The sequence below is a fragment of the Aspergillus campestris genome (genome assembly GCF_002847485.1).
Source record: "Aspergillus campestris IBT 28561 chromosome Unknown P168scaffold_11, whole genome shotgun sequence".
NCBI lineage: Eukaryota > Fungi > Ascomycota > Eurotiomycetes > Eurotiales > Aspergillaceae > Aspergillus > Aspergillus campestris.
Window position 1 is genome coordinate 99826 of NW_020194346.1, and position 26246 is coordinate 126071.

At 50.4% G+C, this 26246-nt stretch overlaps 11 protein-coding genes across 11 annotated transcripts; 5 read left to right on the forward strand and 6 right to left on the reverse strand.

Annotated features, from left to right (window-relative positions):
• Window positions 1-337: 337 nt before the first annotated feature.
• P168DRAFT_298980 (MFS transporter) lies at window positions 338-2105 on the reverse strand (the record flags this gene model as incomplete). Its single annotated transcript, XM_024838304.1, has 4 exons — window positions 338-1162; window positions 1234-1329; window positions 1436-1808; window positions 1876-2105. The coding sequence occupies 4 exons, from the start codon at window positions 2103-2105 to the stop codon at window positions 338-340; spliced, it is 1524 nt and encodes a 507-aa protein (XP_024689958.1).
• A 1640-nt stretch (window positions 2106-3745) lies between these two features.
• Window positions 3746-5614, reverse strand: P168DRAFT_47170 (uncharacterized protein). Its single transcript, XM_024841960.1, has 9 exons — window positions 5133-5614; window positions 5027-5080; window positions 4922-4972; window positions 4707-4849; window positions 4405-4657; window positions 4274-4347; window positions 4143-4227; window positions 3961-4093; window positions 3746-3917 (listed from the first exon to the last, which is right to left on the reverse strand). Exons 1-8 carry the CDS (start codon window positions 5176-5178, stop codon window positions 4038-4040), a joined length of 762 nt encoding a protein of 253 aa, XP_024689959.1. The 5' UTR covers window positions 5179-5614; the 3' UTR covers window positions 3746-3917; window positions 3961-4037.
• A 242-nt stretch (window positions 5615-5856) lies between these two features.
• Window positions 5857-7473, reverse strand: P168DRAFT_273595 (uncharacterized protein). Its single transcript, XM_024835376.1, has 5 exons — window positions 7095-7473; window positions 6927-7011; window positions 6703-6867; window positions 6544-6651; window positions 5857-6495 (listed from the first exon to the last, which is right to left on the reverse strand). The coding sequence occupies exons 1-5, from the start codon at window positions 7358-7360 to the stop codon at window positions 6343-6345; spliced, it is 777 nt and encodes a 258-aa protein (XP_024689960.1). The 5' UTR covers window positions 7361-7473; the 3' UTR covers window positions 5857-6342.
• A 383-nt stretch (window positions 7474-7856) lies between these two features.
• P168DRAFT_273599 (basic helix-loop-helix domain-containing protein) lies at window positions 7857-9939 on the reverse strand. Its single transcript, XM_024835377.1, has 2 exons — window positions 9470-9939; window positions 7857-9405 (listed from the first exon to the last, which is right to left on the reverse strand). Exons 1-2 carry the CDS (start codon window positions 9525-9527, stop codon window positions 8126-8128), a joined length of 1338 nt encoding a protein of 445 aa, XP_024689961.1. The 5' UTR covers window positions 9528-9939; the 3' UTR covers window positions 7857-8125.
• A 1096-nt stretch (window positions 9940-11035) lies between these two features.
• P168DRAFT_47199 (uncharacterized protein) lies at window positions 11036-12887 on the forward strand. Its single transcript, XM_024841961.1, has 2 exons — window positions 11036-12510; window positions 12639-12887. Exons 1-2 carry the CDS (start codon window positions 11203-11205, stop codon window positions 12762-12764), a joined length of 1434 nt encoding a protein of 477 aa, XP_024689962.1. The 5' UTR covers window positions 11036-11202; the 3' UTR covers window positions 12765-12887.
• A 1218-nt stretch (window positions 12888-14105) lies between these two features.
• On the reverse strand, window positions 14106-16019 carry P168DRAFT_320964 (uncharacterized protein; the record flags this gene model as incomplete). Its single annotated transcript, XM_024840422.1, has 2 exons — window positions 14106-15427; window positions 15980-16019. The coding sequence occupies 2 exons, from the start codon at window positions 16017-16019 to the stop codon at window positions 14106-14108; spliced, it is 1362 nt and encodes a 453-aa protein (XP_024689963.1).
• Window positions 16020-16875: 856 nt separating this feature from the next.
• P168DRAFT_292474 (cytochrome c oxidase assembly protein) lies at window positions 16876-18566 on the forward strand. The gene is made up of 4 exons (XM_024837590.1): window positions 16876-17463; window positions 17513-17582; window positions 17646-18087; window positions 18148-18566. The coding sequence occupies exons 1-4, from the start codon at window positions 17267-17269 to the stop codon at window positions 18195-18197; spliced, it is 759 nt and encodes a 252-aa protein (XP_024689964.1). The 5' UTR covers window positions 16876-17266; the 3' UTR covers window positions 18198-18566.
• Window positions 18567-18799: 233 nt separating this feature from the next.
• On the forward strand, window positions 18800-20500 carry P168DRAFT_306543 (replication factor C subunit 5). Its single transcript, XM_024839037.1, has 6 exons — window positions 18800-18979; window positions 19043-19665; window positions 19723-19891; window positions 19949-20047; window positions 20104-20159; window positions 20231-20500. Exons 1-6 carry the CDS (start codon window positions 18893-18895, stop codon window positions 20253-20255), a joined length of 1059 nt encoding a protein of 352 aa, XP_024689965.1. The 5' UTR covers window positions 18800-18892; the 3' UTR covers window positions 20256-20500.
• Window positions 20501-20633: 133 nt separating this feature from the next.
• P168DRAFT_292477 (uncharacterized protein) lies at window positions 20634-21526 on the forward strand. Its single transcript, XM_024837591.1, has 4 exons — window positions 20634-20763; window positions 20831-20889; window positions 20952-21086; window positions 21220-21526. Exons 1-4 carry the CDS (start codon window positions 20714-20716, stop codon window positions 21309-21311), a joined length of 336 nt encoding a protein of 111 aa, XP_024689966.1. The 5' UTR covers window positions 20634-20713; the 3' UTR covers window positions 21312-21526.
• On the reverse strand, window positions 21132-22289 carry P168DRAFT_306544 (mitochondrial 54S ribosomal protein uL16m). The gene is made up of 3 exons (XM_024839038.1): window positions 22162-22289; window positions 21629-22093; window positions 21132-21561 (listed from the first exon to the last, which is right to left on the reverse strand). Exons 1-3 carry the CDS (start codon window positions 22217-22219, stop codon window positions 21383-21385), a joined length of 702 nt encoding a protein of 233 aa, XP_024689967.1. The 5' UTR covers window positions 22220-22289; the 3' UTR covers window positions 21132-21382.
• A 317-nt stretch (window positions 22290-22606) lies between these two features.
• Window positions 22607-26155, forward strand: P168DRAFT_257786 (replication factor C subunit 1; the record flags this gene model as incomplete). Its single annotated transcript, XM_024834572.1, has 5 exons — window positions 22607-22693; window positions 22768-22795; window positions 22854-22944; window positions 23004-25324; window positions 25400-26155. The coding sequence occupies 5 exons, from the start codon at window positions 22607-22609 to the stop codon at window positions 26011-26013; spliced, it is 3141 nt and encodes a 1046-aa protein (XP_024689968.1). The 3' UTR covers window positions 26014-26155.
• Window positions 26156-26246: the final 91 nt, after the last annotated feature.

Below are 26246 nucleotides of genomic sequence, written 5' to 3' on the forward strand. Positions count from 1 at the left end.
TTCGTTGGTCTATTTCGTTGGTCTGTTTCATTGGTTTTCTTTATACTAGTCACGTTGGTTCCAACTGTCATGCTGTGGTCTCGAAAGACAGTCGTATCACAAACATTATGGGCGTTACATGGAAATCTAGAGACTTCGATTTTTAGCTTGATAAAAAAGGGTTAATCTAGAGGCCAGAGGCTATGCCATCATGTTTCTGTTGGTCAACATCTCCTTGCTTGATTGTAACACCTGCACTCAAGTAATAACTGCAGGCTGAGCTCGACAAGCACTCCATTTCCCCAAGATAATGCACAGCGCACAGTATCAACAGCAAAACAACACACCCATCCATCCCCTACAACCGCACCTGAAACTTCGGATTCGACCTAATCGCCGCCCCATACTTCAGCAAAAAGACCGGAGCCGGAATAAAAGCCACAGCAATAAACCCCAGCAGACTATTCCCCCAGCCATACCCAAGATCATCATACAACCTCTGCGACACCAACGGCAGCACCGCCCCGAGCAAAGACCGCACAACCGTATTACTCGCAATAGCACTCGCCGCAAAGATAGTATACGTCTCCACAAGATAAACCTGCACAGGCATGAAACCCAACAACACCCCGAATCCAAAGATGCCCGTGCCCACGATCGGCACAATCCAGTGGACGGCATACTGCGCCGTCCAGCCGTAGATGAAAAGCCCCACAGGGACGAGCACCGCCCCCACAACCGTCGGCGGAAGATGGTCCTCTGGCACCGCGGGGCGGGTACTCCGCACCTGTTTGAGATACTTGTCCGAGTAGAAGCCCGTGCAGAGCAGGCCCAGAATGAATCCCACCCCGACGCCGAGGTAGGCGAGGCCGGCTTCGCCTTCGTTGAAGCCGTAGGTGGACATGAAGATGTAGGTGAAGCTTGTGAAGAGGAGGTACAGGTAGGTGTAGTTCATCGCGATGTAGAGTGCCAGGAGGGTTACGATGGGGGCGAAGAGGAGCATCTTGGTGGGGCGCACTATGGCGCGGAGGAATGTGTCGAGCGTGCTGGTTTGGCTGTCGTATTTGGAGCGGAGGGCTGGGTTGTCGGTTTGTTTGCGGAGGGTGGCGGCTTTGCGGGTGAGGAGGACGGGGGCGTAGGTTTCGCGGACGAAGATGAAGCATGCTGTTGTTAGGATGGCGGACTGGGGTTGTTATTCACTTGCTCTTCTTGGATTGTACAAAGGGGAAAAGAGGGGACAGGAAGAAAACATACTAGTATAGTGACGAGCCAAAACACCCATTGCCATCCAGCTCCCTCGGCCAGATATCCCCCGACGACAGGACCTATACCGTTGTCAGTGAGATCACGCTTGTGGCTGGTATCAAAATCGAACATACCCAAAACAGGCCCCTATTTTGTACCAATTCTGTCAGCCTCTGCCTCGCATGGGATACTTATGGCAAGATCAACATACCATCAAAGGCCCCATCGTCCAGATCATCAACGCCCTTGCGCGGTGCTCCGCCGGCATGAGATCGTAAATGAAGCCTCCCCCAAGAGTCACAGGCGTACAGGCCATCAGACCCACAATCAATCGAAACACAGTGAACATGGCCAGATTGGTGCTCACCGCGCAGGCAATATTGAAGATAAGAAAGACGATATTGGTAACGTGCAAGATCGGAGAACGCCCGTATAGCTCGCTTAGGGGAGCCACGACCAAAGGCCCGAACGCAAACCCCAGAATGTAAATGGAGACCACGAAGGACTGCAGCTCTGCGTTGGTTTGGTTGAATCCGGCCATGATCAAGGGCACGGCGGGTGCGGTTACCGTTGAGGCCATGGAGCTGTATCGTGTTAGGGTTCTTCGTTGGTACATTTGGATTTGAGCGTCGAGGACGTCATGTCACGCACATGTTGAAGGTCACTGCTGATACGAGACCGACGAGACACCATTTCCGCGTGAGAGACCAGTTCTGCGGGTTATGCGGGTCATCGTCGCCGTCCCAGTCCACCATGTCTGGCTCGTCGGTGGCCTTTTCGCTGGCCATGGTGGTGGATTCGTTGGCTTCTGTTGTCGAGGTCATCTCGCTGGACGGCGCCTTCTCGACCTCTGACTCCCTTTCTCCTGCTGACGATCTCATGGTAGAACTCGTACAGGTGCGACGGGAGAGAAGACTTACTACAAATTTTGCGTCTACCGTGCTTGATATCAAGTCTTTTCCACATCGGAGCTATCCAGAATCCCGGATATAAGAACCCTAAAGTCCGTCCTTATCGTGGGGGAAAGAAGAGCCTTGTTTATTTGCTTCTTTAATTCTGTACTATCGGCTACAGGGGTTGCTAGATCCAGATATTTCAAATAAGGCGGACGGTACCCTGCAGACGCTGCCGCGGCATCTCGCTGACAGGAGTCAGGAAGGGTGAGGCTTTTGTGGAGTGGAATTAGTGTCTATTGGGATATCAGCATATCAAGCCAGACCAAAATGCCAATTTAGTATTTCGGAGCTGTGGCTGAGAGTATCTATTTGACAGTGTACATGGTTTGATAGATAATCTGTACAACTATGCATGAAACTGAAGATAAACAGTATACAAGTTTCTATCCCAAAATCAGGCTGCAAAGAGCCTTACTCGCTTGTGCAGCGGTCACCCTCGTCTACATTTAGGGCTCGACTTGCTAGTAAGCATCTAATGTACGAGCGCAAGCTTGTCTGAAACACAAAATTCCGCGTCCAATGATGATCTATACTCAATCCTGGAGATTTTTTTTCCTCTTTGAAAGTAAATGATTATGTATATAAAGAACAGACAGAAAAAGGGGGGGAGGAAACAAAAAGCACGGAATTTAGGTAGCCCTTAAGTCCGGGCCGCAACCCATCCTCTGGCACATACAACCCTGGCACATCCATGCATACATCCATCCATCCCGTTCGTTCAGAGTTTTTCTTCCCCGACGATTATCTCCTCTCTTGACATAGCAGCAAGCGTCATACCGCAAACGCCACGAATGGCTTGTTTCTCGCTAAGCGTAAACACCCTGGCTTTCAGAACCATCTCTTCACGCCCATCCAGAACAAGCGTAGTTCACACCCCTCTCAGCAGACCAGCAGAGACAGAGTGTGTATTGTAGACCCTAGCATTCCACCTATCTTGGGTTTTGGTCTCTCCGACAACATTGGTAGCATTTTGAAGGCACTTTAGTACAAGTTTTGTCTCTCCTTTGTCGAGGGCTGCAGCTGCGCATGCCAGTACGTAGTCACTTTTTTCATCGCCTGACTTGCATAGAGTCTCGAGATAGTCACGCGCTTTATGTGTCAGTTGTTTGTCTCTTTGTGGTGAAGCTGTCTTACCAAGGGAAGTATCATTGTTTCTTAGAGCCACTTTAAATAACAGATATAGTGTCGCCGGGGAAGAAACGCATTCTTCTGGCATTGAGTCCAATATATTGCGCACTTCTACCAGATCGGAATTGCCATGCTCCAGAGCACAAAGAAGAAATCTCCTGGCGTGCTGTTAGGAATTGAGACATGTCATCGAGTAGGATATCAGTACCTCAATATTATAGACTTGTTACCTGGGGAAATCTGAAGAATCTGCTGCTCGAGCACACAGCGACACCACTGTCCTGCTGTATAGGTATCGCCGCTTGACAGTGCTTTGTCGGCGAGTCTCCATATAAGCTGTATTCGGTTAGTTGCAAGAAAGTATCGTCTGGTGTTGACCGTACTAACAAAGAGGCATGCGATGCTTCCTCGCTAAGCTTTTCTTCGAATTCGTTTAGTTTGTCCATTGTCTGCTTGAATATTTCCAGCTTTTTCATCAGGCTCTCGGACTCCGTACTGGTCAATATCCAGAGGAGACGAAGGAGGACACTCTCAGTCCATTCTTTGCTCTTCAATAGGGCGACCTTTTTCACGAGCAGCTGCCTCAATGCCTCTATGGCGAGGTCCGAGCTATCAGGTCAGTACGGCACGTACCTCTCCAGATGACACTTACTGTGAATCTTTCAACACGTGTATATAGTGGACAATACTGGTCTGGTAAGCAGATACCATTCTGTAGTTATATGTAACTTACATTTTCAATGTTTCGCCATTGATTTTCACTGATTGAATGGCAGTCTGGACTACTGTTGATAATCAGTTTGGCTTCCATCACGGTAGCTGTGCTCTCTTGACCTTGGAAGAGGTCCTGCGCCGCGAATCCCTCTCTTTTCATGAGCTCTAACCGGAAAACCGCCATAGGGAATGCTGCTCCGTGTTCCTAGAGAGTGTAAGCCACTTAAAGTTGGTTATATAAAAACCCATACCCCTTCCATACACTCCAGCGCTTTGCTCAGATATTCTCTTGCATCCACGAGGTCGAAATTGAGATACCCTCGAACTGTGTATTATTAGTGCATGGATACCATATTTCCACAAGAGAAAAAGATGTCTTTACCAAGTGCATGTAGTAACAGAAATCTTTTCTCTTTCATATTCCCATCCACTCCCTCATTGTAAATGGGAAATTCGATTGCTGCGAGCGCTCTCTGCAGCCACTTCACTGCCAAACCATATTGGCCTTTCGCCAGCCCTAGCTTCCCAACTTTGTAGCATAACTCCACAAACACATCCTGGTCTTCTTTGATCCTCGTAGCTGGAACTTTCAGGAACAAGTGATCAGCGATATCTGGCCTGTCTAGGAGACATGACTAAAGAACGTCAGAAGATACGTTTCAGATCCTAGAGTAACAAACTCACTAGACATATACGACACATATAGTATCCAGTGGTAACAGCTTGCAGTCTCGCCCCGTCCGAGTCAGAGGTCGATTTTCCGAGCACGTCTAATCGCACTGCTGCCCTTTCAATAACTCGTTGACTCAGATCAATATACCCACAGTCTGTACGTATGTATCCACGTTAACAGGTGCCAGGCGAGTGAACGGCACGGGAAAAGAATAGTATATACATACCCATTGAGCACTTCACAGCGCACAACGCCACTTCTAGGATCCTGTAATCTCCTAGACATTCGAATAAGCCCATGCCTGGTTTCTTCCTTTCCATCATGATCATACCTGTTTGCTGCTCTGGTACAGCGGCGTCCAGCATAGCGAAAGCAAACGTCTTGACTACAGCAATTTAGCAGGAACATCTAGTACAACAGCCTTCTACCCTACCAACCTTTACACAGCAGGTTTGCGTCTGGCTCTCCATTAGCAGCCGCCATTAGCTGTGCGCACACATTCCACAGTCGGGTGCCGGCGGAGTCTAGTTCGCGTCTGTCGGAGAGTGGAGGGGGGCGTGCGAAGAGGGGGGTGTCCGCGATACGCTTGTCGAGGTCAAGGAGGGTGGTTTGGCTCAGACATGAGGCGTTCGAGGCTGTTGTGTTCTGTAGGTGGTTATATAAATCGCTGGCTAGTTCTGATTAGGTTTGTCAGAAATATCAATGCTCAATGTAGCGGTGTGATGGATGATGAATGCAATGTGCAATGCTTGCCTAGGATGGAGGCTGCCTTTTGGTGAGATTTGCTGGGTGGGCTTGTTGCCATGGTGTTGGCGTGGTTTGGGGGACGCTTTGAGGGATATATAGAGAGCTCGAGTGTGATTCAGCTCGAAGGTAATCGGTAGTGGCGTACTTTACTTTTGGGCTGAGTTGCAACTAAATTGGGGGAGAGAGGGAGGGATGGATGAGAGTAAGAAGCTCACCTGACCCGGCTACTGCCATGATATCAAAACATGGCATGGGGCCGAATTTGTGTGCATGTAATATAGTCAATTTTCTTCTTGATTTTCTATTTAAAAGCATCATGCAAGAGCACTATCTCCTTAAATAGAATTCATATCCAGAAGCTGGAAATGACATGTCTATGCAAGCAACCAGCAGCCAGCATTTGAAGTATTTGGAGAATTATATTGTTCACTATCTATACACACTCGAGCTTTCGAGCTTTAACATGCCTTGACAGGCAATGCATACAAGCGGAGCTCATGGAAAATCCAGTCAAGGTCTTGGTAAGGTCCTATCTGACGCCTGCAAGCATGACTGCGTGGTCATTCTATGTTCCCAGACCAAATGCTATCACGGAGCTTCAGGCATCATTTCGCCCAGAAGATGCTAGTGAGATTGATACTCCCACTCAAGTGGCATGAGTGTCTTCCAAACAAGTTGAGCGAGCAACATGCCATATATTCAATGACAGTCTGGGGGAGGGAGTGCCCTGCATCTCTAAGTATATCATCGAGGTTCCGCAGCTTCGTGTGCCGGCTTCCCATTATTGGGATATACTTCATCAAGTTCGTAGGTCCCGAGGGCTGAAGCTAGACACGAACAGATTCAACGTTGCCGTGTTTTCCTCGGGTCGGTTTGTAATCTGCCACTCGACACGATGTTTCAATCCTCTGGAAGGGAAGCCAGGCTCAAGACTGCATGCGAGCGTGTGATCGCATCCTTCAACCCAACAAGAGGAGCGGTGTTGCTTTGCATCGATTTCAGATGGCCATTCAACTGTCCCAGCAATCTCGACAATTCAGGATCCGCCTCAAGCTAGACGACGTCAGCATATTTCCACACAATAGTTTGGGGAGGACATACCTGATCGAACATGGTACGGGGCTCCTTCTCCGTCGCGATCGTGAATCCAGCCTGTCCTTGACTCTTCTCTTGGGGGCCATCGTTGAGTGTGCGCAGCACAGGGTGTTCCTTCAGAAAGATCAGTATATGAAGATAGTCAAAGATATCGCGCAAACTCACATTTTTCATCAGCCTCTTCCGCTCAGATTCAGCCCGCTTAGCATTCTTCTCCATCTCCTGCAACTGGCTCGTTTCCTGCGCCAGCAGAGCCTCTTCCTTCTCAATCTCAGCCCTCAAAAGATCAATCCCGTCATTCGTCGTCGCCAAGCTAGCCTCCAGCGACGTCTGTACGAAATCATCAGTCAGCACCAACCAACACTCAACAAACCCGTCATATCACATACATGCTCCTTAAGCGCAGTCTCAAACTCAAAGCACGAGTCCTTCGTCACCGGCGGGAATGGCATCCTAGGAAGGCGTTTACCGAGGCTTTGAAACAGCCAATCAGCACTTCAATCCAACTTGAAACAAGAGATGAACAGCGAAAGGGGGGGGGGGAGGGCAGGGCATACTTTTTCACGACCGCCTGGACAGCCGCTTGTGCCTCGATGCGCTTGCGCTCATTCTGGTGGCGGACTATCACCGGTCGCTCCAGGGACCGAAACATGTCGCGCACTTTGTCCTGGACGGGCTCCGGGAGGGTCGTCCATTTTGACTTGATGGTTCGTTCGGGGATGTGGCGGACGTGAGGCTTCAGGTAGGCGAAGCGCTTGTTGTTGTTGTTGTTGTTGTCGTTGCGCGTGTCGCCGTCGTCGGCGTGTTTTCTTTTCGGAGGCATGATGGAGGTGCGTGCCTATGGATCGGACGTGTAATTGATGTGGCGAATAAAGGAAAGAGGCGATTAATTTAGGTTGAGAGGTGAAACTGATGTTGGCTGCGGGGATGGTCAGGGAGTTGCGTCTGGATTCTCTACTTTCATCATCGCTGCCCGTGTTTCTCGCTGTGATCGACTGCCGTCACATGCCTAACAGCCGCCAGGCGGGCTAAACCGGTTTGGGTTACGGGGCCCCGAAACCCTTTTGCGACCATAATAAACATTGGTTACTGCGGGTTTCCCACCTTCATGGGACTGACTTGATTAGATTGCAAGATAAAGATAAATGAAACAATGAATAAAAATCAAATAAGAAACCGAATAAATAGGTACAATAAATTCAATCAAACAAAAATATAAATAAAACAATATATCTACTTCTCTACTAGCGCTTCCCCAAGGCAGGGTCTCCAGGGGTCGCGCATAAACACTCCAATGACTTTCTCTATCCAACAAGGGTATTTATTATGGGAAATAATCACATGCACAGTTCCAGACCGAGTCACAAATGTCCTCCACATGGGGTCTTTATATTCACATTCCAGATCATAGTCCCTGATAGCTGAACGCCTTCCCTTCCTGCCAACAAGATATACACGCCGTCAGATCGCTAAACCGCTTCATCACAGAAAAAAGCCCTAAACACAAGCAAGCCTTCCTCTTTTGGGGGAGAGGAAAGGGGGGCGGGAAAAATGTTGATGTCATGGTCTCATTAAGGATGCAAAAAAGTTACCGCGGCATCATCAAACCATTCACGGTTTTGAGCTCGGCCAGCTGCGACTTCAGGATCTCATTGCCCCGGATGACCTCTTCCAACCAGTCGGCGGCCTGGGTGAGCATGGCGCTTTTGCTGAACCCGCCACCCCGCAGCCCCGGGACCAGGGAACACAGGTCGTCGAACCCCTGCCGAATCAGGTTTCGGCGTTTCTGTTCGGAGAGGATGTGATTGCTCCGCTTTTGCTCTTCCGTCAGATTCTCCCGAGCGGACTTGGCATTTGATTGTATACTCGACCGCCGGACGGCGTTCGAAGACATTCGCCGGGGTTTGTTGTACGTCGAGGCCTTGGACTTGCGCCTCTGCTGGGACAAGTCCCCGTCGGAATCCTCCTCATCCTCTTCCTTGATCAGGGTCTTCTGTCGTTTGCTCGGTTGCAAGAGGCCATCCATGCTCTCCCCGTACTCCCGTCGGCCATCGCCCAGCCTATTAGCCGTTCCGGACTCGGGCCAGGGCATGTGCGAGCCGGTAGCCCGCTCCGGGCTGGGCGCTCGCGTGTTGGCCGCACTGTTCTGGCGCTCGAAGCATTGGAGGTTGCTCAGGAGGTCGTCCACTCGTTCCTCTTCATCCGGTTGATCGGCCGGTCTGACGTAGCCCTGATCCAGGAAACTGACATCAGACCCCCAGTGGAGGGGTCGGACCTTGGCCGTGGCCTGCTGCTCGGGAGAGATGGGTTCCCTCACATCGAAGAGCATCTCAGACGTGTGGTACGCGACTGGCGGACGTGCCGGAGCAGCCGCACTGGTGGGTCTGGGAGACACATGCGTGGTATGTGATCGGTCCTTGGCGTGACCGTTCGGTCGAATACCGCCGAAGTCCATGTTGGGGTATCCCGCAAAGGGATTCTGGCCGATGGGGGGTTGGATCTCCGGCTGGTTCGATCCGGTGTGGTAGAGCATGGATGCCGCCGCAAAAAGGTCCTGGCTTACCCCGTGTCCGTTGGGAAACATCCCCGCCCCGGGCTTCTCGAGGCTGGTCTGGGGGCCCGGCGGCTGCAGAGACGTGGTCGAGCCTTCGAAGGTGGGCGGCAGCTCATCCGACCATCCAAAGTTGGTCGTGCCAAACGGCTTGTTTTGCTGGTTTTGCATCCAAAGGTCATTATTGCTGAATTGGTTCGAGTTCAACGTCGTGAAGAAATTCTCCAGCATGTTCGACTCGTTATCGTCGAGAAGAGCTGGGCCCGGCGGCGGCGCCGGAGCCGGTTCGTACGGGGTATCCATCGTGGGCATCACAACTAGAAGCACACCCGATGGTCAGCGGACACCATAATCATCACCACTTGACGCAGCAGAACCTACAGCCAAAAGGGCCCGGGGGAGGGCTATTCCGATCATCGCGAGGTTCAGGACCGTTCATGTTTGGGTTGGGGAGGAAGGGGGAGGGGGGGAGAGGGTACGTCAACACAAGTGGGAGGCGGGGAGGAGTTACGGAGAGGGGATCGAGGTTGCGAAAGTTCGTCCCAAGACGACTGCACCAGCATGTGCTACTCTAATATCGAGAGCAGCGTCGACCAAGACACGTTGAACATGCCTTGCTCTATAGAGATTTGAGAATCGAGGAAGAAACCCAGCAATAACAAGTAAACCACGGTTCAATATAGTAACCTAAACACAGCCGGGGTGGGAAAGTATACACCAAAGAAAAGGTCAAGAAAGGTAGAGAAATTTCAGATGACAGAAAGTGACGGGATGGAGAAGATTCCCCGCATTAAAATCATTCATGTGTTTGATGACGAGAAATCTGGAGATGAGCGTAGTGGAGAGAGAAGAGAAAGCTTTGGACAATTCGAGTTTCCATGATGGGAATTTCGGTCTTTTCGCCGGGCGGATCACATGTGAACTGGGCCCTCGTGCCAGGGGTCGCGTGACGTATGTGTATTACCGTCAATACCCGCCTGTTTTCTCCTTTTTACCCCTGGGTCTATCGATCTGGTACGGTAACATACAGCATCTCCAGCTCTTTCTCCTCCTCCCCCCAGAATTCAATCCCACGTTCTTCTTGAATCTTCATATCCAAACACTTCCTTCCCTCGGGATGCGGCAGCAGTGCGCGTCCTTTCTTGGGTTCAGCTATTCCCCCGGTTTAATTAATTGAGGTTTTCGATAGCCCCACTACTCCGTACTCGGTACCTGACTGGATTAAGGCAAGATCCTTTCCGCAGTCGACCTCTGTTAGTTCCACCCCCCTCTTTGGAAGAAACCTTGCGAATCTGCGACAGACGTTTGGATGATCATCAAGTCGGTCACGGCTTGGTTCTCGAGTGGATCAGGTTTAGAAACTTTCCTGATTACTTCGGATCGTATTTGTCTCCAAACCGAGGTCGAACCATACCGCTACACGGCTCCACGGGCTGATCATACCCGCGAAAGGCTATTCGCCCGCAAACTAGATCCTCCGAGGCTGTTGGTTTCCAGCTGCACCCCGGGTTTGATGTTAGGGGTACCTGACCCTTTAATTTGTTAGAAACTGAGCCACCCGACGGTTGTCTTGCTCTTTATGTTGGCTGGTTGCCAGATTGATTTACTCGAGGCCAATCAATCCCACCTCGCGCCTTTTAAAGGAGGATAAGCCGCTTACCCACCTTCCGCCTGAATTAGTCATAGGTCCGTCTCCGTCACGAAGGCATGCTTGCAAGACGATTCCACTGATACAAGGACATTCAATCGTTGTGATGTGATTCAGAGTTGGTGCTGACATCCTACCTGATCCGCCAAGGAGCGGATATGCGTTAGACGGTCTGGTCTAGCTATCATGGATCTTGCAGTCATTCGCAGGCACCAGCATGAGCTTCGAGTCTTAAATCCGTAAGTAGATGTCACCATAACGTGCGATTTCCTTGGCCGCACCGGTTGTGTTACGTTCAAGAATAAGAATGAGAAGATACAAGATATTGGGAGATAGAGTGAGAGATCCAGACCTTTGACGTTTCTTTCCAACAGCGTTTTGCGGGCTTATGCCATTGGGTATTTGTCTTCAGCCACGCCAAGAATCGTATCGTCCTTGGGTCGGATTGGGAAACGTGAGCTGAGTTATGAGCAAAAGTGTGCCGAGGTGTGTTGACAGTCTGTCTCCAATCTTTCTCAAATTCTTTGCATCCCGCAAGGGGGCATCGTGCGTCGTACACCCATTAACACCGAGGTGGCAGCTGTATTCGGCGTTGACGTCTGCAATACGTCTGGAAAGTTTCCCAACGTTTTGTGCGTGTCTTGTGGGCGGTTCGACCGTTGTTCCTACTTTGATTCTCCGGTTATGGGGCCTTGTAAGGCTCAAGCTGGGGTCAAGGGATCCTGCCTCGATCCCTAATCATTATGCCCGGGTGATCCGATTACTAGCCGCCTTTCTTTCTGCGTGGTCAAGCTTTGAGCTTCTGAATCGCAGGCCCCTCAAACTTCGCCAGAACAGGAATTCCCAAAGTAGTGCAGAAGGCAGGGCGGCTTCGAACCAGGCGGCTGCGGATAAATCCCCGGCCAGCCTGGAGCACCACGGACGTCCCGCCTTTGCGGGCAGAACGATGGACCTTACCTTGTTTACTTTAACCAGAGCCGTGGATACTGTCGCCTCGATCGCTTGGGCCCAATGGCGATCAAGGCGGAAGGCACAAGGTCGGTGGACTTCCGCAGAGTCTGTGGCACCTGGGTTGGCGGATGCCGGGCTTTTTGCAGCCAGCTCGGCGATTGTGATGTGGGCTTGGTTTTATGTCCCAGAACGATTACCCAAATCTTACGAAAAGTGGATTGGAGAGGTTGCCAAGGTGGATACCCGCTTGATCGAAGCGCTTCGCCGGGCCCGGAGAGGTATCTTTGTGTATGGAAAGGACACGGGTCAAGGACCGCTGCTTCGGCCCATGTGCAAGGAATATGGGTGGCCGTTGACGTGGGGGGAACCCTCGGAGACCATTCCCATACCCTGCCAAATGGTCCACATGAGCTGTGGTCCCAGCTGCGAGTGGCATGCGGTATCTCGATTCGCGCGGACCTTCAAGTTCGCCTGTGCGACCTACATCCCTCTGCAGATGGCCGTTCGTGCCCGCTCCATGAAATCCTTGTCGGCCGTTCGTCGGGCGCTCACTGAGGCACTCCGTTCATCCAGCTTCCTCGCCGCGTTCGTGAGTATCTTTTACTACTCCGTCTGCCTGGCCCGGACGCGACTCGGACCCAAGATCTTCAGCAGCAAATCAGTAACCCCCCAGATGTGGGATTCTGGACTCTGCGTCGGCGCCGGGTGCATGATGTGCGGGTGGAGCATACTGGTCGAGAAGGCACGGAAGCGGCAGGAAATGGCACTGTTTGTGGCACCCCGAGCAGCCGCCACTGTGCTTCCTAGAGTTTATGATAAAAAGGTACGAGTGATGAATTCTCCTTTTCTACCATTGGCTGTTCTCTTTTTCTTCGGCTCATGGCTGGTCACACTTATCCTGTCCCACCTTCATTTCTGCCTTGCAAGTGCCGTTGAATCTAACGAACATAGTATCAAAACCGCGAACGCATGGCCTTTGCTCTAAGCGTCGCCATGCTTTTCGCCTGCCTTCAGGAGCGACCCGATTTAGTCCGCGGTGTCTTTGGCAGAGTCGCCGCCAGCGTCTTGAAGGCTTGACCTACCAACCACACACCTCATTCTTCTCTTACCTCTATCATCTCTCACTTCTTACCTTTGACCTCTCCCCCTAATGGCTATACGGCTATATCCCCTAACTTGACTGTCCAAACTTTTTCTTCTATGGGTTGTGGTCCTACGTGACCTACTTGTGTAATAATATTAATGTTGTTCTACCCCTCAAAGTTTTTCTTTTCTTGCCTGGCATGGTAGTACTACTCGACAGTATCATGGCCTTTGCTGTTCTAGGCCACCATGCCAAGTTTTAAATGTGATGCACATGAATGCTTACTAGATTCAACTCTGTTATTATTATCATGTTTATACTTGCATTTGCTAGTTCGATGCGAAGGGGTGGATTCGTCTGTTAATACTCGGGCTGTTCTGCTGGTGTGGTCATTCAATACAAATAGTTGATTTTTGAATTATGATTATGAAATTCAATGATAACGAATAATCTAAGTATCGAAAAAAGCTACGAACAGCTGCAAAAGCATAAAGTATCAAACCAACGATTCAGGTGGGGGAAAAACAGACTCCACAAGCCCGCCGACGTTGGCTGATAGCATGTTTTGTCAATACGCGGTGCAAAACAGTCGGAAAAGGACGAACCTTGATGATATCCAGTCCTATGAAAGGGTTGCAGATTGTTAGAATACAAACGGTCTTACTGGTGGCTAGGTAATATGATAGGTCTTGGGGTCTAGGTAGTAGCGTGGTTTCGGGGAAGCAGTGAGGCTGCTGGGATGGTTGTATTGTATGAGATACCATGTTGGATATTAAGGCCCTGCCATTCGCCAATTGATGTTTTTGGTGCAATGGTTAAGATAAAACACATGTTAGTAACAAAGTAGATCAGAAGGCTATTTCAAGTAGCGTGTAGTATTGAGTTCAGCAATAGACAAGATATGGAATATGTAGTACGTCTACATATCGAAAGTAGATGAATCTATTTTTTTGATAGACAGGCTCAATGAGTGATAAAGATATGTCAATTTGGTTCACTAATAGCATAACCAATTCAGAGTAGGTCACTATCCGTGACTACCTAGATGATACCAAAAACAAATCAGAGCGCGATTCTGGGACTAACAGATTTAAAATGTTGCAATATAAGGTTATAAAATTACGCGCGGAGTGCAAAGGTGTCATGATCACTGACGCAAAGAATACAACGCAGCTACAAAAGATATCCAGACACTTCTGAGCTCTGTGGGTGCCCTCTTATAGTTATCTTTACATTGCGACGATATCTCTTGTAGCGGACTGGTCATTCTTTTTCGCAAAAAAAAAAAAAAAGAAAAGAACAGAAAAGAAGAAAGGATGTTAAGCAAGGCACAACTAGGCAATGGTATACCCGTCATCAATAAGATTATCAGCAGCAATAACCTGAGCGTAATCCTTAAAGATTCCCGACTGAGGAGCATATCGGAAGAACCCAGTGACTTGGTGATCTGTATTCCAGACAACGGATCCAGCTCCTTCACTCGACAAGGCCATGCTCGAGCCTTGGCCCATATAGAGCCAGTCCGCGGGTATCCACGTATCTTTTGTCTCGTAAGCACACACCCGAGGGAGTTTCCTAATGGCATGCACTCTCTTTGTCCCTTCCACGTATCCAGAAGACGGGGTGTCCATCCGACAAGACTCGCCCAGCCTGGTCGAGGCGGCACGTGCAAATTCCTTGAATTTGACAGGAGGGCCGGGGTTGACGGTGTTTTCAAAAGGTTCGTTTACATAGTGAACATCGCGGGCCAGCCTTATTAGGGCAATGTCTGTGTTTGTCTCTATGGTCTCTATCCTCCCCAGCGGTGTGTCCGAGAAGCGAGGGTGGTAAACCAAGGTGTCGAAATCACCGTCAGGAAATGCGTGCGCGGCGGCTGTCATGTATCCACGACCGTGTTTGTCTTTCACCAGGATGCCGGATGAACTCAGTATCTCGTCGTCTTGGCCGCGGGGCTTTCCGGCACTTATCATCACACCAGGTCTCAACGTTTGGTATTTGGTGTCATCGACGTGGTGGGAGGGCAGAGTTGGCTTGGCTCTGAGCACATGCGACCCACAATCCTTCCACACTTCGGCCTCAAAGAGGTAGAAACAGGGGCATCTAGCCACTGAGCCTGGAACGGCATCCAGAACATCGTCACTGTCATGGTCTAAGACGATGATGACGAAGCTTCCCCAAAATTGGATCTCGTTTATCGCGATCTGGTTCCCGGAACAGAAATCCCGAACTAGGTCAAATATCAGACCCACTGCGGCGTCGTTTCTTCTTAGATCTAGATCCCCCTGTAATGAGATCCGTGAGCGGCTCCAGTGGCCAAGCGGCCCCGTGGGACCCTGGTCATTTGGATCAGCAGTGAGATAACTAGGGACTCCGGCAACTGTTTTTGGCCACGGCTGGGCGGGAAGTTCCAGAAAGCGGAAAGTGAGAGTATAGTCATCAAATCCAATTGCTTGGACACCAGGAAAGAGATTGAAGAGAAGGTCATAGTTGGATTTATCGTGGAATTGGGCGGGATCTTGGTGAATATCGAAGGGGAGGATGACATGCCGGGATGCCAGAGAATACGCCTCGGGGTTTGACACTGATGATGATAGAATGTCAGTCACAGGCTTCAGGTGACGGCGCTCTGAGATTGGACGGTGGAGACGTCGGGAATCTAGAATACAATTAGCCTAAACAGGTTCTGAGTGAATGATTCCGTCAGAGGCTATATACTCGCCAATGAATGCCTTGATGCCTAGAAGATGCTCCGCGGCGAAACTCGAGAAATCGAGATTGCAAGTCTTTGGAGCGATGATGAGAATCTGCTTCAAGCTGAGGGTTTCAAAAAGCGGCACAATACGCCTTCTTTCGGGTGACGGAGCGTCGTCCTCTGGATCGCTCCGTGGTGAGATAAGTATCTCATTTAAGATGATCTCATCTGCGTCAGTCAATACACGCATGATAGAACGGAAGAGCTGGTCAATAAGATTGATGGAAGGGATGATGATCCTGAGAGGGTAGTGAGACTGGTCAAGGAAGAAGGAGGTTGATCAGAAAAGGAACGGGGTGATCACAAGATAAAAGAGGCAATGGGGAAAGCTTCATGGCATATCTAAAAGTCATGGTGGTGTCATAATGGAATCACTGACCTGATGACGATCACTTCAACGTGCTTAAACGTTCAGTGGAGCTTATATACTGAGTATCAGATTAAGAGCCGACAAACTATGTAGATTCCCGAAGCACGTCTTCACGTCCTGGGGCATGATTTCCGCTTGAAACACTAGCATCCTACTTTAAGTACAAGATAGGTAGAAGAGTAACAGCTGGTAGTCACCTATATCAATATCGACATCAATATTGATATTGATGTTGATATCAACCAGCCGACATCTGCGAATAGGTGGAGACAACCATGAGTACGTCTTGCATCATTCCGTATAGCCATGTTTATGCTTTTCCCGGTGTTTGGATAGCCTAACCCGAGACTAAGTAGAGTCAAGTCTTGGGGGATATTCTATGAAAGCCTTATAGGATACTCGCCATCCAATGACTACTAAGTGGAATGAGTCATTGATACACTTCACAGTAGTGGACAAAGTCACAGAGTACAACCTGACATGGATATATTGCTGTTGACAGCCAATGAACCATTCTACCGACTCACACTTGATATAACTCAAATCCCAGCACACCCCTCGAGCCTCAATTTACCCTTTTACAAGGCTCCGGCTCTGTTCCTGGGTGTCGGGTCTCCCAGGTAGGTTGCACATTCTAGAGCGAAAAGGATGCCGGGGAGGCCGATGAACTGGTTAAAAAAATTGACGATATTTATGATATCGATGATGCTAGTGGGTACGAAAAGGTTTCTTACAGATAGTTACAAAGCATGAAGAGTAAAAAGACAATTTGTGTAGCAAAACTCTGTAAGTCAGCCGATGTTGGCCCATTGGAGGTCTATACATAGTAGGGCTATTGCGCCATCTGACGTGGTAATGGCTACAACGGACAAGGTCCATAAACTGGATAGTCATTCTACATGGAGGGTTTAGTAACACTTAAATGATAAATTTATCACAGGCTGGTTATGTATTTCTTTCTAATCACACCAAGATAGCCTGTTAATCGAAAAGAAAGAGGCATGGAGATATCAATAACCTCAGAGTATATATATATATCCTCTTATTCACTGCAAGTGTTATACCGAGCATTTTAGCCAGGCGAAGTATAGTAGTTGAGCAACAAGGTACTTGCTAGTTCATACCCTTCTACCTAATCATTCTCTACCATTGCTATTCCACACTTCACCGTCCAAGATAACCTCAGTCGTCATTCTGAGTCTTTGAAATAAACCGACGTCAACCTTAAGTCTCCTGATCCGCCGTACCCTTATCGATAAGGATGGGCCGATGCCAAGTCGACGTCACGTGCCATGCGGCGTGAGTCGGGGCGCATGTTGCAGGGACCGGTCCTCTGCCTGTTATTCGACATCATAACTTGAGAACCGTTCGCCATGCTACATCGATTAACCTCGTTGTGGAGTCGGCTTCCGCAACAGGGACTTGGTTCCCGGATCCCGCCATCATGCCCCAACACGACATTCTTTGGACTAGGGAGGAGGTGTTTCAGTCGCAATTCGGTCCTCGGACGGAGCGCGTCCTCTACACCGTTCAATACACCTCAATCTAAGCAGCGCAATGCGTCCACGATGTACCGTCCATATCGCCCTTATTCGTTAGATAGCGCCTAACTTGTCTAGGTACTACACAGCGAGCATGATCCTGGGCACGGTGGCCCTCGCATATGGCTCTGTTCCTCTGTACAAAATGGTCCGCCTACCTCCCAAGTATTCGACTACCTCATGCGCAATGCTGACTTCTTCCACTCTATAGATCTGCCAACAAACCGGTTGGGGCGGCCAGCCTATCCTGACTCACCGCGGAGGCGACGGAGATGCCTCCGAGCGCGTTGTCCCCGTCACCGACTCTCGCCGGCTCCGGATCACATTCAATGGATCGGTCTCGGACGTATTACCCTGGAAGTTCACGCCACAGCAACGCGAAGTTCGAGTGTTGCCCGGAGAGACGGCGCTCGCGTTTTACACGGCGACCAACAAGGGACCCGCGGATATCATCGGTATCGCTACATACAGTGTGACTCCGGGACAGGTCGCTCCGTACTTTAGCAAAATCCAGTGCTTCTGTTTCGAAGAGCAGAAGCTGAATGCGGGAGAGTCGGTGGATATGCCGGTGTTCTTCTTCATTGACCCTGATTTTGCCAAGGACCCGGCAATGAAGGGCATCGATACCATCACGCTTTCGTACACGTTTTTCAGTAAGATCATACAGATGTTCCGGTCCGGGCTGGTGTACCAGATACTGACGATCTATGCAGAGGCGAAATATGACGATAACGGCGTTTTGAAACCTTTGCCATCGGGTTGAGATTATATGCGGTGAACGGTCCGATTTCTCTTGGACATTGAAGGCAAATCACAAAGAGCCCCCGTGGGCTCTCCTGGTAGTATCTTGGCCAGAAGAATCGGACGCTGCCAGAAGAGAGTTATGAGATACGCACCGTCGGCTATCGAACCGACGACACCGATGCCCCTTTTGCACATTTTTGTTGGCATGGGAAATACCCCCTCCTCTCCGAAGATATTACTTGTATTATATTTTATAGAATCACGCCTCCTTGGCCTTTGTACTATACTATAGCATCATGGGAGACGAGCTCGCATTTGTAACGTGATTGTTGAAGAAGCATGATGCCTAGGGAATTCTCGAAATAGAAGTGTGGAGTGTTCTCCTGGGTTATAGAGACATGATCGTTATTATACAAGCCCCAATTAGTATACTAATGAATTATGAAGTAGGTACTCCATAGTAGTAGGCCCCTAAACAAGTATCTAGGCAGATGGCAGGCGCCTAGAATCCATATGCCAGGACGGATTAACTAGCGGGTGCCTGCACGGACCACCAATTAAGTTCGCGTGCCACGAACCGACGCGTCCGTCGCTGGATCTGTGACCTTAACCGCATGAGCTACTAAGATCTTCCGACCACCACAGAAAGCGCAATTTAAAAAGACCAATTATATAGGGACAGGCAAATTCGTGCGAGTTCCGAACACAGTCGAAATGGCGCTCCTGGTTGATAAGCTGCGGCCGCGCTCGCTTGACGCGCTTTCATACCACCCCGATCTCTCTGATCGGTTGAAGTCGCTGGTGAGGACGAAAAGCATCAAATAAAATACGAATAACATAGCTGACGAACTCTCTAATTGTTAGGCTCAAAGCGGCGACTTCCCCCATCTCCTCGTGTACGGACCATCAGGAGCAGGAAAAAAGACACGAGTGATCGCGACACTGAAAGAATTGTACGGGCCCGGCGTGGAAAAGATCAAGATCGACGCGCGAGTGTTCCAAACGACCAGCAACCGCAAGCTCGAGTTCAACATTGTCTCCTCCGTCTACCACCTCGAGATCACGCCGTCGGATGTCGGGCACTACGACCGCGTCGTCGTGCAGGAGCTGCTGAAGGAGATCGCCCAGACGCAGCAGGTCGACCTGTCAGCGAAGCAGCGGTTCAAAGTCGTGGTCATCAACGAGGCCGACCATTTGACCCGTGATGCGCAGGCGGCGCTGCGTCGGACGATGGAGAAGTACAGCCCCAATCTGCGGTTGATCCTGCTGGCCAATAGCACTTCGAATATCATTGCGCCTATCCGCTCCCGTACCCTGCTGGTCAGGGTGGCCGCGCCTACGGAGGAGGATATATGCTCTGTTTTGAGCGCGGCTGGGAGGCGAGAGGGCTGGAATGAGGCGAGTGAGCTCAATAAGCGGATTGCTAAGGATTGTGGGCGGAATCTTCGGCGCGCGCTGCTCATGTTTGAGGCCATTCATGCTCAGAGGTAGGTTGATGTTTTTGTCTGGATTATTGTTCGATGAGAGGCTTACTTGGTGAATAGTGAGAAGGTAACAGATAGTACACCGATTCCGCCTCCAGACTGGGAGGTGTTGATCTCTGTGATCGCGGACGAGATTCTCGCTGAGCGGTCTCCGGCACAGATTTTGCTGGTCCGCTCACGGCTGTATGATCTGTTGACTCATTGTATACCTCCAACGACGATTCTCAAGGTATAGTCAACCCTACAAGCCAGCAGAAGAATGAAAGAAAAGCTAAGAACCTCGCAGACCCTCACCTTCAAGCTGATCGCCAAGGTCGACGATGCTTTAAAACCCGAAGTTATCCAATGGTCTGCTTTTTACGAGCATAGAGTCAAGCAAGGCAGTGTAAGTCTCCATAACTATGTGACTGATATTGAACTGTTTTGCTAACTACGATACAGAAAGTCATTTTCCACCTAGAGGCATTTGTCGCGAAATTCATGCGCATCTACGAAAGGTTCGTCATCGCGCATTAGAAGGGAGCTTGGTGGCTGCTTATGATCAAACGAATGCTAACTTCTCATACAGCTACCTGATGGGCATGGATTTTTAAACCGTAAAATCAGACAAGAAACGAATCATGATTGTATTACTATTCCTTTATTCTTACTACATAACGGAGAGAGTTTCCTGGCTTTGTGTTGATGTGCCTCTCGGCGATGGACGGAGTTGGTTTTGACCTAGTATAGTACATCTGCGAAGATCTTCGAAAGATAGAGACTATCGGGGCTTATGTATTAGCCGAGAATCCCTTTACACTGATAATAAGGATATTAGCACTTCCATGCTAGCTACGGCGTTCCCTTCCCTACTATAGAGACGAGGACTTGGTCTAGTAGGTATCTGGGGCGTGGAAGATGTACTACGTCATATGCACCTCTTATATAACCACACGATCATCGGATCCGTTGGATCCATCTTTTGCGTCTGTGAAATATTTCGTTTGAACGAAACAAACAGTGTATAGTCTTATAGAAATAACCTTTCGCCTCGTTCAGCCTTCTACACAGCATGTCAGACTCTAAACTTGTGGACATCGAACCCGGTGGTGAGAGCACGCAGTGAGTTCCGCCTTCGCCAGACAGACGGACAGATAGATACACCGTGCAGTCACTGAATAATGACTAGGTATGAATCTATCAAAGAGTTTACAATACCGCCTGCGAAGCAGACCGGGCAATTGGGAGGTGTGTTTTCCACTCAGCAGGAGGCAGCTGCTTCAGGACGTTGCTGATACCGTACGGTCTAGCGCACGAGCCACATACAAGGAGCGAACAATGGCCATCGAAGGAAACGGCTCCTAAGCCCGAAGACGAAGATGCCGAGTGGGCTAAGAAAATGGGCAAAGAGTTCACCAGCAGCGGCCTGAATACTACAGAGAACGGTACAGTCGATCTTGGTTTTCTTTACCTTCTATTTAACTCCGTGTGTTATATTGTAGAAAGACATGTCCGAATGGATGCGAAAGATATGGATGAACAAAGGAGGAACCAAAGCTGATGAATAGTATACACAAGGCCGGACGTTTAACGCTCGGGCTAGCGACGCGACGGCCGCTAGGAGCCGGAGACAGCAGGGGTATGGACCGGGATCCGGTGTGGGAGCCTGAGCGGTGGTCGAGACGTGAGCGCAGCGAGGGAAAATGAAGTCATTAGGTGGGAGGATTGCGGTGCGGAGTGTTTATTGGGGAGCCGTGGGGCTGGTGGAGGAAGAGGTCGACTTCGGGGGGTTGGGGAGGTTCTCGGTGCCCAGGGCGGGGCTTCTGCGGGCTCGTTTCAGGCTTTCCAGTGTCACGCCGTTGCCGAGCTTTGTGATGCCGACGACAGGCGGAGTACTCTTGTCGACAAATTCCCAGAGACCTAATTTGATACGGGTCGTTAGTCTCGAATACTCTCTCTCTATTTGATGCGTAGACATAAGACTTACCGGGCAGTTTGTGGCCCGCCAGTCGGAAGGCCTCTCTGGCGATCTTCTCGTGCAGGTCGCCCTTGAGCTCGAACACGATCCGGCTCACCGGAACCCTGGCCGTCCAGTAGTCGAACTTACCCTTACCCTTACCCATACGCTGCTCGTTACCCTTGGTGTACACACCAATGTTGGCGCTCACGCGCTTGTACAGCGTGTACTTCATCCCCCTCAGACGTCGCTTGATCGTTTCCTCTGCAATCTTCAAATGCTGAGCGGGCAACCGACGGTCGTGATCCTTCATACGCAGGCCATAGTCGCCCCAAACGACCGTTGTGCCTCGGGAAGAGCCGCCAGTTGCGACATGCGGGCGACCCTTGGGGGACTTGGACCGTTCCGCATATTTCGGCGTCAGCCAGTCAAGGGCGGGAGAAGTCGTCGAGAAGCATCGAGTAACAGGGAGGCCCGTGAAGGACGTCGATAGAACTATTGTCCCGCTCTTGTTAGATTTCTGACGCGGAACGAAAACTTTGAACAAGGACGCTGGTGCTCACTGGTAGGGCGGAGGAAGCCAAGCCGAGGCCCCGAAAACATCTTCAACTGTGAGCCCATTGCGACACCAATTTGACAATAGGCTCTCAGAACTCAATCGATGCTGGACGTTGGAGAAAAGGTATCGCAGACTGCCAAAGCCACTTATCGACGTATCAGGAAGTCCGAATTTCGCCCATCCCCGAACCCAGACACACCGCCCGGAGCACGTGCCACCCGCTCTGTGGCTTACGTAACCCTCCCATTAAGTCACGTCGTTGATGCGCCTGCGGGTTGCGGGCGCGTTCGTGTTCCGGGTCGAGCTACTCTGCCTGGATCACGGTTTCCTCTAGGCATTTATCTAGGCAGCACTGCCAACATTCGTGTCCAATTTTGTTTATAACTTGCGGTGGACACTGGTTAGAATTGTATCAACCTCAGGTCATGTTCATTTATCATTGAGCCACCATGCCTGCCGATATCAGGAACTTTTTTGGCGGCAAGTCGAGCCAAGGCTCCGCTGCGTCTCCTGCGAAGCCAGCCCCGAAGAAAGAGGTGAGCTCATACAATCTTGGACATCGCGAAATCATACAATTGTACGACTTTTTCGCTAACGTTGAAATTGACAGCAGCAATCTTCCACCGACAGAAAAAAACGTATGGTTTGGGGAATCCTCTGGCTGTACTACGGCCTGCTGACCGTGATTTTATATAGGCAGCAGGAAGGTTGTCGATGATAGCGATGACGAAGAGGATACTACGGTAGAAAAGGCGCCAGCTCCGAAGCCCAAAGCTACCAGTAAACCGTATGATCCGTCGCAACAACTCTGGACGTTATACAGTACTAACTGGTGTTCGTTTACAGAACATCCGCGCCTCCAAAGGGTGAACCAACATCCACGTCGGATTACTTCGCTTCTAGTAAGAAGAAAGGCAGGCCTGCGAAGAACACCACAACATCGGCAAAAGAGCCTGAGCCGCCCACCGATGGCGATAAGGCCGGAAAGGGCGCAAAGACGAGCAAAGAGGCTAATGGGAAGGAGCCACCAAAGCGACAGACCCGACGGGGGAAGACTATTGCCGATGATGAGGGGCTTGGCAAAGACGATATCTTTGCATCGGAATACCAGAAGCCCGGAAAAGGTGACGACTATTATGTTGAAGAAGACCCCAGTGACGGGGAAAGCGACTTTGAGGAGCTTGCCGTCAGGCCAGCAAGGTCAGCGTCGACTCGGAAGAAGAAAGAAACCGCCGCATCGGATGATGATGTTGTGATGGAGGACCTACCCTCGAAATCCACGAAATCGGCAGCCGCAAAACCGACTCGGAAGAGGAAGTCGGAGGCTATCGACAAGGAGGATGCTGAGTTTGAAACCAGCCCCAAGACGAGCGCCCCGCCATCGAAGGCTAAGAAACCAAGGGCGCCTCCCCAAAGTGCGCGCCCAGAAAGCAAAGAGGTCCAAGATATTCTCGACAGTATTCCTACAGTCCGGCCACCCTCACCGCCACCGAAGAATCCGGATGGGAAGAAGTTCAATTTCGCTGCTCAGAAAGGACGAGATCCTCCCGCATCGGGCGGTGGTGAATTGCCTGTAGGGGCGGAGAATTGCCTTGCAGGAATGTCGTTCGTTTTTACCGGTGTCTTGGACACACTGGGCCGTGACGAGGGACAAAATTTGGTCAAAAAGTACGGCGGAAAAGTCACCGGGGCTCCGAGCTCGAAAACAAGTTATGTTGTTTTAGGGGACGATGCCGGGCCGTCCAAACTCAGAACCATCAGGGAGAAAAACCTGAAGACGATCAACGAACAAGGTTTATTCGACCTCATCCGGCGACTCCCAGCGAACGGTGGAGATGGGAAGGCAGCTGCCCAGTACGAGGCGAAAAAGAAAGCGGACGAGGAGAAGATTCGAGCCATGGCTGCCGAGATTGAAAAGGAGGAGAAACGCAAAGAAGCGGCCAAACGCAGCTCGGATGCAGCAAAATCCTCCCAGACGCCGTCTTCATCGCAGGTTTCCAAGGTTGACGACCGTTTATGGACCGAGAAATATGCGCCTTCGTCGATGAGTATGATATGCGGGAACAAAGGGCAGGTTGAGAAGCTACAGGTATGGCTTCGCGACTGGCGGAAGAATGCTAAATTCGGCTTCAAGAGGCCAGGGAAGGATGGAACTGGCATATATCGCGCTGTCATGATCCACGGACCCCCTGGAATTGGCAAAACCACCGCTGCCCATTTAGTCGCCAGGCTGGAGGGATTCGACGTTGTCGAGGCCAATGCCAGTGACACACGGAGCAAAAAACTTGTGGAAACCGGTCTTCTTGGCGTCCTAGACACCACGTCCCTGCAAGGATATTTCTCAGGTGCTGGTGAGAAGGTACAGAGCGAACGGAAGAATTTGGTTCTGGTCATGGACGAAGTCGATGGAATGTCCGCGGGAGACCGTGGTGGCGTGGGTGCGTTAGCAGCCGTCGCAAAGAAAACCAGCATACCGATCATACTCATCTGCAACGAACGACGGCTTCCAAAGATGAAGCCGTTCGATCGGATCACCTACGATCTCCCGTTTAGACGACCGACGGCAGATCAGATCCGAGCTCGGCTTTCGACGATCTGCTTCCGAGAAGGACTGAAGATCCCGCCCCCGATCCTTGACAGTTTGATTGAAGGGACGCATGCCGATATCCGACAAGTTATCAACATGCTATCAACTGTCAAGATAGACCAAACAAACCTAAGCTTTGAGCAAGGACAGGCGATGTCCAAGGCTTGGGAAAAGAATATCATCTTGAAGCCCTGGGATATTGCCGGCAAGATTCTGAGCGCGCACATGTTCTCGCCGAGCTCCAAGACCACCCTGAATGAGAAGATCGAACTGTATTTCAATGACCACGAGTTCAGCTATCTGATGCTTCAGGAGAACTACTTAAAGACAAGGCCAACCTTGGCGGGCAACTACCATGGTCGAGAGCAGAAACTGAAGTTGCTCGAATTGGCCGACAATGCTGCTTCTAGCATTAGTGACGGCGACCTTGTCGACCGTATGATCCATGGATCACAGCAGCAGTGGAGTCTGATGCCTACCCACGCTGTCTTTAGTTTCGTGCGGCCTGCCAGTTACACCTACGGTAATCTGACCGATCGAACGTCCTTCACCAGCTGGCTGGGCCAGAACAGCAAACAAGGTATGCAATACTACATCATCGCTGATTTCTTGCAAGGTTCGGTGGATTGAGCACGGTTGACTGACACATTCACAGGAAAACTCTGGCGCTATGTGAAGGAAATCCAATCCCACATGCGCCTCCGCGCTTCTGGCGATCGTTACGAGATTCGACAGCAGTATATTCCTACTCTGTGGGACCAGATGGTCCGGCGCTTGATGGACGAAGGAAAGGACGGCGTTGACGATGTGATCGACTTCATGGACAGTTATTTCCTGACCCGCGAAGATTGGGACGCGCTGGTAGAGCTCGGACTTGGTCCGATGGACGAATCCAAGGTCAAGCTGGACACGCAAACCAAGGCTACATTCACACGACTCTACAACCAACGATCGCATCCGGTTCCTTTCATGAAGGCCAGCAGTGTCATTGCGCCGAAGAACGTACCCAAGGAGAAACCGGATATCGAGGATGCCCTCGAGGAATCCGACGATGCAGAGGTCTTGGAGGACGACACCAAGGAAGATGAGGGTGAGGAACTCGACTTAAAGAAGGACAAATATGTCCGCGTGCCCAAGAAGTCAGCGAAGGGCGGGAGTAGCAAAGCCAAGGGATCGAAGAAGGGGAAGAAGGCAGACGACGATGACTTTATTGATGACGATGAGAAACCGAAGAAGAAGGGCCGAAAGCCTAAGGCGAAGGGTGCATAGGGGTGACTGTTTCTTATATTTGTCTGCTCTTCTCCCTTTTCTGATGAGATATTTTGTGGATTGGCACAGCCTAACTGTATTTTTTTGTCTTGAGTACAATGGGATTACGCCCTCGTGTATTGGTATTGGGTGTCGAGATATTACAATGTAATTGAGGATTAATAGACTCTGATACATCAGGTTGACCTCATATTTATAACCTTTATGTCTTTGTAGCTGCTTTGTTACGGATA

Bases quoted from the DNA above. Each gene is read 5' to 3' on its own strand.
- P168DRAFT_273599 (XM_024835377.1), bottom strand. From the start codon at position 9,527: ATGAACGGTCCTGAACCTCGCGATGATCGGAATAGCCCTCCCCCGGGC. The intron at 9,406-9,469 runs GTAGGTTCTGCT...GTGTGCTTCTAG, and splicing joins TCCCCCGGGCCCTTTTGGCT to TTGTGATGCCCACGATGGAT.
- P168DRAFT_47170 (XM_024841960.1), bottom strand. From the start codon at position 5,178: ATGGCGGCTGCTAATGGAGAGCCAGACGCAAACCTGCTGTGTAAAG. The intron at 5,081-5,132 runs GTTGGTAGGGTA...AAATTGCTGTAG, and splicing joins CGCAAACCTGCTGTGTAAAG to TCAAGACGTTTGCTTTCGCT. The intron at 4,228-4,273 runs GTATGGGTTTTT...TACACTCTCTAG, and splicing joins CGCTGGAGTGTATGGAAGGG to GAACACGGAGCAGCATTCCC.
- P168DRAFT_47199 (XM_024841961.1), top strand. From the start codon at position 11,203: ATGAGCAAAAGTGTGCCGAGGTGTGTTGACAGTCTGTCTCCAATCTTT. The intron at 12,511-12,638 runs GTACGAGTGATG...TAACGAACATAG, and splicing joins CTAGAGTTTATGATAAAAAG to TATCAAAACCGCGAACGCAT.
- P168DRAFT_292477 (XM_024837591.1), top strand. From the start codon at position 20,714: ATGTCAGACTCTAAACTTGTGGACATCGAACCCGGTGGTGAGAGCACG. The intron at 20,890-20,951 runs GTGTGTTTTCCA...CGTACGGTCTAG, and splicing joins GCAGACCGGGCAATTGGGAG to CGCACGAGCCACATACAAGG. The intron at 21,087-21,219 runs GTACAGTCGATC...AGTATACACAAG, and splicing joins CCTGAATACTACAGAGAACG to GCCGGACGTTTAACGCTCGG.
- P168DRAFT_306544 (XM_024839038.1), bottom strand. From the start codon at position 22,219: ATGGGCTCACAGTTGAAGATGTTTTCGGGGCCTCGGCTTGGCTTCCTC. The intron at 22,094-22,161 runs GTGAGCACCAGC...GCGGGACAATAG, and splicing joins TGGCTTCCTCCGCCCTACCA to TTCTATCGACGTCCTTCACG. The intron at 21,562-21,628 runs GTAAGTCTTATG...GTATCAAATTAG, and splicing joins GGCGGGCCACAAACTGCCCG to GTCTCTGGGAATTTGTCGAC.
- P168DRAFT_306543 (XM_024839037.1), top strand. From the start codon at position 18,893: ATGGCGCTCCTGGTTGATAAGCTGCGGCCGCGCTCGCTTGACGCGCTT. The intron at 19,666-19,722 runs GTAGGTTGATGT...CTTGGTGAATAG, and splicing joins GAGGCCATTCATGCTCAGAG to TGAGAAGGTAACAGATAGTA. The intron at 20,160-20,230 runs GTTCGTCATCGC...CTTCTCATACAG, and splicing joins TTCATGCGCATCTACGAAAG to CTACCTGATGGGCATGGATT.
- P168DRAFT_292474 (XM_024837590.1), top strand. From the start codon at position 17,267: ATGCTACATCGATTAACCTCGTTGTGGAGTCGGCTTCCGCAACAGGGA. The intron at 17,583-17,645 runs GTCCGCCTACCT...TCCACTCTATAG, and splicing joins CTGTTCCTCTGTACAAAATG to ATCTGCCAACAAACCGGTTG. The intron at 18,088-18,147 runs GTAAGATCATAC...CGATCTATGCAG, and splicing joins GCTTTCGTACACGTTTTTCA to AGGCGAAATATGACGATAAC.
- P168DRAFT_273595 (XM_024835376.1), bottom strand. From the start codon at position 7,360: ATGCCTCCGAAAAGAAAACACGCCGACGACGGCGACACGCGCAACGAC. The intron at 6,868-6,926 runs GTATGTGATATG...GATTTCGTACAG, and splicing joins AGACTGCGCTTAAGGAGCAT to ACGTCGCTGGAGGCTAGCTT. The intron at 6,496-6,543 runs GTATGTCCTCCC...GACGTCGTCTAG, and splicing joins CCCGTACCATGTTCGATCAG to CTTGAGGCGGATCCTGAATT.